Source organism: Lampetra fluviatilis, chromosome 36 (genome assembly GCF_964198595.1).
Source record: "Lampetra fluviatilis chromosome 36, kcLamFluv1.1, whole genome shotgun sequence".
NCBI lineage: Eukaryota > Metazoa > Chordata > Hyperoartia > Petromyzontiformes > Petromyzontidae > Lampetra > Lampetra fluviatilis.
Genome location: NC_136310.1, coordinates 10894251 through 10901288, shown reverse-complemented (window position 1 = coordinate 10901288; position 7038 = coordinate 10894251). Strand labels below are relative to the sequence as shown.

Sequence of the window (7038 nt, the reverse complement as noted above, 5' to 3'; positions counted from 1 at the left end):
CGCGCACGCCGCGGCTCCGCGTTCACTCTCGCCGCGCGTTCCACCACGCAGTTGCTCCACAAAGAAATCACAGACACCACACCTATTCTCTGTGCTAACTTTTATTCTTGGCGCAACAACACACTACCAGGGGGAATATTTTGTGAGAAGAGTTTAGCCTACTGCAGTCACTCAAACGTCCTATCACGTACCTCGTAGCTGTACTCATGGCGTTGCACGGACGCTGTGAGAGGCGGAGGGAAGAGGACGAAAAGCCTTGCCTATCACTGCCTCATAGCAGCACTCGCTGGCATCACACGGATGCTGCGAGTAGCTCGAGAAGGGCAGGATGGTAGTGGGGGGATCTTGGTGGCCAAGATGTTGAAGAAGAGTCTCCCTCGAACAGCCTCAGGCTCCCCTTTTATCCCCCTGTACCGCACGGCCAATCGTGCGCCTATCTGTGATTACAGCCCCGTTTTTTATCATTTGGCTGGTAACCCCTCCACCTTCAATCTAAGTACCACTAAACCACGGAATAAAAATTGAATTAAGCTTGTGCTGGAGGCCCCAGAGGAACAAGCATCCATGACGTTTCCTGGCCAAACCCCATTTGGCGGAGCCAGGAGATTGAATCCTTACCCTCGGGGTTCCTCCAAGAAATAGCAAAAAGCCACTGTGGGTGGCCATGTGCAATTTCGGGAGCTGGACCAGTACCGCCTGGATTTCTGTGGTATTCAGGAGGTCCGGTGGACCGGCTCTGGCTCCTGCCACCATGAAGGGTGGACAGTCCTCTACTCGGGGCTGGAGACTGCCAAACAACAGGGAGTGGCTCTTCTTCTGAACAAAATAATGAAGGGGGTATGGGAGCGTTGCGGTGAGGTGTGGGAAGCTGTAAGCCCCAGGCTACTTTGGGCTCGCCTTCCCTTCAACCAAAGGTGAGGAGTGGTGGTTGTGGTTACTTATGCCCCCACCGAAGACGAACATCCGTGGAGGGATGAAGGCAATGTCGATGAGTCAGATGCCTTCTATGGCCCCTCGGGATAGTCATCTTGTTGGGTGACTTCAATTCCCGAGTTGGTCATGATACTGGCACCTGGTCTGGAGTGATTGGAAGGCATGGGCCAGATCAGCTCAATAACAACGGTAGGAAGCTGCTAAACGTTTGTGCAGCCCATGGGCTTGTAATTACCAACACGCTGTTGTGGCATCGGCGCATCCACACAACAATGGATGCATGCCGGTTACAAGCAAAAACATCTGCTGGACTACATAGTGATGGAACAGCGGATGTGGGTACATGTCTTTGACACCAAGACCTACCGTGGAGCTGATCTGCCCACTGACCAGGTAAAACCTTACCTGTTTATGGTTGTTCCATCATATCTGCCGGGTACTAGTCTATTTTTCCGAGTTAATTTCCCCCCGCATCCCCAGCGTTTGGCATTGCTGCTGCATTGGCTTTGCTGCTGCATTGGCATTGTTACTGCATTGGCATTGCTGCTGCATTGGCACTCGTGCACCACCCGTGCTTCTGGTGTTGTGGATACACTTTGGCTACCCTTATAAACAGTTTGCCTTTAGAGGCTGACCCCTTTGCCTGATGACGACCACTTGTGTTGCGATCGAAACGTCGTGATTTGTTTTATTCTATTTCTACGTGACTTTACTGAAAGAACCAAAGAGTAACAAGAGTAATCAAAAGGTTACGTCCTCCAAATGGACCCCCCCCCCCCGTTCATAATAATTAGCCAGTGACGTCACTCCACATGGGGGGGGGCGAGGCACCTCCTCCCCCCTCCTCGGCGTCAACTGACAACCCTCACTACAAAGGCAGAACCCTCACGTCAAGCGATCTCCGTAACGCTGTTGAGACATCCAAGTAAAAAGGACGTCATGATGAACAAGGGATTATGACCTTAAAATGAAATGTCTTTCACGGCGCCCTTACAAATTGCACACGAATTGATGCAATGAATATCACGTCGCAGTCTGCTTTTCGCTTGCAAGTTTCAGATTTACTGAAATACACCCGCTAAATCATATCAATTCACAAAACCCGGTCATCCAGTTCACCATGGTAATGGAGGTGAATAACACGCGCCCTTTCCTAGATATTTTGCTCAAACGCGGCCTAAATGGTAAAATAACACAGCTGATGCCTATCTGAATGCAGATTCGCATCATCACCCTGCACAGAAATCCTCTCTCATCGAGACGCTCATACATCGGGCTAAAACAGAGGCAGATGGTGAAAGTCTGAGGAGAGAGATTATACATGTTAAAGAAGCACTACAATTGAATGGCTACAGCAATGCTCAAATTAACAGAGCATTGAATGTCAAACCAGCAATATTGCTGAAAGCGATAAGATTAATAAAACGATTAAATGACCATATATCGCGGGAATCACTGACAAATTACCTCGAGTTTTGCAAAAGCAAAACATCAAAGTAAGATTTGGCACAGTAAATACATTTCAAAAACTAGTATCTTGTACTAAAGAAACATTGCCTAAGTTATCAACAGAAGGTGTGTATCAGATTAATTGCTTATGTGGCAGATTCTATATTGGACAAACTGGAAGTAACATTAGAGTAAGACTAAAAGAACAACAAATAAATATTAAACACTCACAAACACAACTGTCGGCAGTTGCAGAACATGCTTGCCAACAAGGACACTCAATTGATTTTGATAACGTTGAAGTGTTGTGTAAAACGTATTATTGCTGCATCATGGGACCTCCTTTGCCAGTACTAAAATGTGATAATAGGTTTCCCCCTCTTTTCTGGCAACAAAACGTCGTGATTTTTATTTTACTTTTTAATGTTTTTACCTACGTGACTTTACCGAAAAAACCTAGGAATATGAATAACAAAACAGGTGTTAAGATGAGTATGTTTTTTGTTTGCATTCTGACCACAAATATTGTGGTTAATGCATGGTTCCTTGTAAAAGGTTTCAGTTTGGTGTTTTAACATCTTAACACCTGTTTTGTTGCCATATAAAAGAGGAAAACCTATTCTCATAATTATTACTGGCCAAGACTAATTCGAGAATCCATTGAAATTGAGAGAAATACAACCCATAGTGTGTGTGTAACCCATAGTGTGTAACCCATAGTGTGTGTGTAACCCATAGTGAGTGTGTCTCGGCAGTGCGTGCCAGTTGAGGAGCACGAAAGTTTCCGCACCTCCGCTGTCCACGTGACACCGTGCGAGGCCGAGTGTCCGAATGAGAACTTCATTCGGGCCGGAAGAATCCGATAAGCTATGAAGCTCTTTTCACGTCAGATGTCCGGTTGTCGGCGCCGGCGAGGGTCCCGCGATTCTCGTGCCCACCGCGACCAAATCACTCTTTTGATCGCAAACTAATCAACAGCATCGTCGTGGAAATACATTTATCTACAGAGCGGAGGACAATGTTCTTCCCTTATCGCCGTCCCTGCCAACACGACAGCACGACTTGCACCGCCCGCCTGCGAGCGACTACATTCGGCGGTTTCAAGACGAGGAAACGATGCACCGGTTGTTGCGACTCGCCGATGAGGGACTGCGAGAGAGCGAGGATTGAAACGTAAATACGAGCGAGCTGCTGCCGATGGGGTTGGAGAGACGTCGCGGTACAATGGATCCTGCTGCATTGCTGCGACTGATGACAGTCGGTGTCCAAGCCACCGTGCCAGAATCCGGCCTGTGGCCCAAATCACCCCGAAAGCCAAGCAGGCGCTTAGCCTGCACAGGACAGGGCAATGCAGCAAAACCCATTGTGCACTCTCCCCGCCACCGACTCGACATTGATCGGCGTGGTGTGGACCACGTGGAGGTGTGAACCACGTGGAGGTGTGAATGGGTGTGGGTGCGTGGTGTGGACCACGTGGAGTGTGCCGCGTGGTGGTGTAGACCACGTGGGGTGGTTCTTGTAATCACAAGAACCACCCCACCACCGTCACGTCCCACTCTTGCACGACCATTCACGCCAACACAAACCGCTGCTTACTGAATTTTTTTTAATAATCTGACATAAAATACATTTCTTTGCGAGAGAAAAAAACGAAAACTAAATTTACTTAAGTTCTAAAAAAAAAGTTTGTTACGCATGTACCAACAAAACAAAATACAAAACGATAACGAGGGGAAGTCATGAACGACGGCCGAACACCGCGGAGCAGAGTGTTCACGAGACGGCACCCGAGACGTTTCCAACCGTTTATTAACAGATTAAAAAATATAATAAAGTAAATCAGCTCGACCCTTTGCAGGTCATTTATGTTAGCGAGCACCTATTAAGGCCAGCAGTGGTGCCAGTAATAGACCGTTTACGCTCTTGTAGAGGAAATATCCCAGTCATTAAAAAGGTGAATTGCGATGTCACCAACTCCGCCTTGCAAGCGGTAAATAAAAAATTACCATTTGGCGGAGGTCCTGTGCAGCTCTCCGATGTGTGTTGGGTTGCGGTGCACCGACGTTTCGTGTACTTGAGCGTCTCCGGGTGAACCTAAATATTCGCTACAAAACCACGGACAGGGCGGACAGCCATCGGACCGTGGAGGTCAGCACCCATGGAAGTGTTTGGGGTCTTTTTCTCCGGGGGGCACTCCCAGTCTGTCCTCTCACATGAAACCACTCGTTGATGAATGGTCTTAAACCATCTCAAGGTTGCAAGGGCACTCTTAGAAATGTCTCAAGACTGTCAGGATTTCCAGAGTTAAATCAACTCTTCTCTTTTTTTCCACCGACAATGCCAAACAGGAATCGAACCATGATATGCTTGATATGTATTTAAGGGCTTGCATCTTGAATCCTTGCCTCCCTTGATGCAGCAAATCTGGCTGTGACGGTCCCACCTGATGACGGTCCCACCTGATGACGGAGACTTGTGTTGCCTCTGAAACGTCATGATTTTATTGTTTTATTTTTATTAATTTTAATTTCATTTTTTACCTACGTGACTTTACCGAAAGAACTAAGAGTATGAATCCTTGCAGTCACGAAAGCTTCAAATCTAGAATTAATACATGATATGCTGGTTCGGGGGCCAAGCAGGGCCAGGGATGGGGGGGGGGGGCTCACAACAAGTTAATTGCAGTGTGAGAAGACAACGCATCTACAAACTCCTGACGGAAATGGATGTGCCACAAATGCACACAAATACTCACAAACGTGCCACTCTCTTGCTCGACTTCGATAGCTGCATAATTTTAGCTGCACTTGCGCCTGGGGGCCGTGCCGTCGTCGGCGAGCCCCAAAGGGAACATCGGAGCAGAGACCCCCCCTGCTTCTAACAGCACCTTGACGACGTCGTCATTGTTAAGATCTCGACGAGCCCCACTCAAGTGGGGCCTCCTCGGGTTTACACCGCAGATCCTCAGTCCCTCTCGCTTCTGTTCATCTCCCCGCCACCCGCTACCCCCCACCCTCTACTGCCCCCCCCCCCCCCAGAGTTCCTAGCAAAATGAGCATTCATCAGGCAGTGAAGGCAGCGGAGTGGATTGTCTGAGCGAAGCGCCACCTGCCCAAGGCCTTCAAGCGATGGGGGCCGTCGCCCTCCTCCATTGGGCTACGACGTTCGGTTGTCACCTATTTTTATTTTTTTCTCCACGCGCGGGCAGGAACGTAGTTGCACGCACGCGTAACTTCTTTCGCACCGTACGTAGCCAACCGTGCTAATCGTCTGGAGACGCTTTAAACTGGGCACGGCAGTGGCCACCCTTGAGCCTTGAGCGGAGCCTCAACCGTTCGCCCCCCCCCCCTCCGCAGCGGCGTTCCCGCGAGAGCCAAACTCGACCCGGATTTAAATTCGCGTTCTGTAACTTGTCGACGCCGCCACCGCCGCCAGCCGCGCAAGCCTCGTTGACGGCCGCGCGAGCCTCGCGCCTGCGAGTACAAGCGTCGAGATGAGAACGCGTGGGTTCCTCCCAGGCGAGCGAACCGCACGTTAACGCGCTTCACACGGCGGCTCGCGCCCCGGTGGTAGCGGTCGGTGGTCGGCAGCCGTTTACCCCAAGCGAGCAGCGCCGCCGCTGACGATTGGAGCCTCTTGCGGCATCCCAACAACAACTAGCGAGAGGAGCGCTCGCCGGGGGCGGGCCGGCCATGCCGCAAGCCCCGTGTCCTCTCTCGAGTGTCGTCTGTCCCGTGTTTGTAGCGTCTCCCCAGTGTACAGCATTTCATTAGTTCCAAGTTAGCCTTTACTTATATTTTACAGAAATGGCGAATGACCTATTCCTACAGGCACGCTTCTACGCGTGTGACGATGGCGCGAGTTTATTCGACGGATCACGAGGGGCGTATCGTTTCGTGGCTTACTGGCGAGGGTTCGGGCATTGGGATAATGCTAAAGGCGTTATGGATATGGTGAAGGGGGTGAGGCAGCAGAATTTCACGCCGCATTAATCTCCATCAACGCCTTGGGGAATGGTGACCTGGGCTTAGTGGACAGGGTCGAGGTTACGACGACTGTTGGCACAACTCCACAGCAGCATTGTTGCCGAGGATTTCCACCACACCACCAACACCACTCCAGCCACGCCAATCGACTAGCCACAGCGAACGCAGCCCAGGACAGAACGGGGCTTCCGCTGCGTGTTTCTATTGCTTTGCTTTGTTCTGTAAGCGACGATTCACCACCACGCTTCCAACAGGAAGCATTCTTTGACACCTTAAGGCACTTCGATAGGCCAGCCATGGACGATGGCACCAACCCCAGCACACCGAGCGAGAGAAACATCTACGACTGCTGGTGATTAAAAAACTCTCACAAGGCAGCGCTGCCCCGTCGCAGCCACACGTTGAACCCCGAGGCTCCGTTGATGACACCGTAACCCGGTCACCAGATCGTCATTACCCCCCCCGACCCCCCAAATCCCCCCCCACCTCGCACGCAAACTCTACTTTGACCTCTGACCGCAGCGGGCGCGCGACGCCGCCGCCGTCACATGACGTCGACGAAGAACTCGCACGGGTTTCCCATGGCCATGTGGAACGACTGGCGGCTGCCCATCAACTCGGGCGGCACCGACCCCAAGTCCCGTACGGGGGGGGCGCCTGGCGGGGGGGG

At 51.0% G+C, this 7038-nt stretch overlaps 1 protein-coding gene across 1 annotated transcript in view; it reads right to left on the bottom strand.

The window, feature by feature from the left end:
* Positions 1–3971: 3971 nt before the first annotated feature.
* Positions 3972–7038, bottom strand: part of LOC144945112 (segment polarity protein dishevelled homolog DVL-3-like) — a 66918-nt gene continuing 63851 nt past the window's right edge. The window contains 1 exon segment of the mRNA XM_078873378.1: positions 3972–7038. Coding sequence (XP_078729504.1) covers positions 6913–7038 — 126 coding nt within the window. The 3' untranslated portion in view covers positions 3972–6912.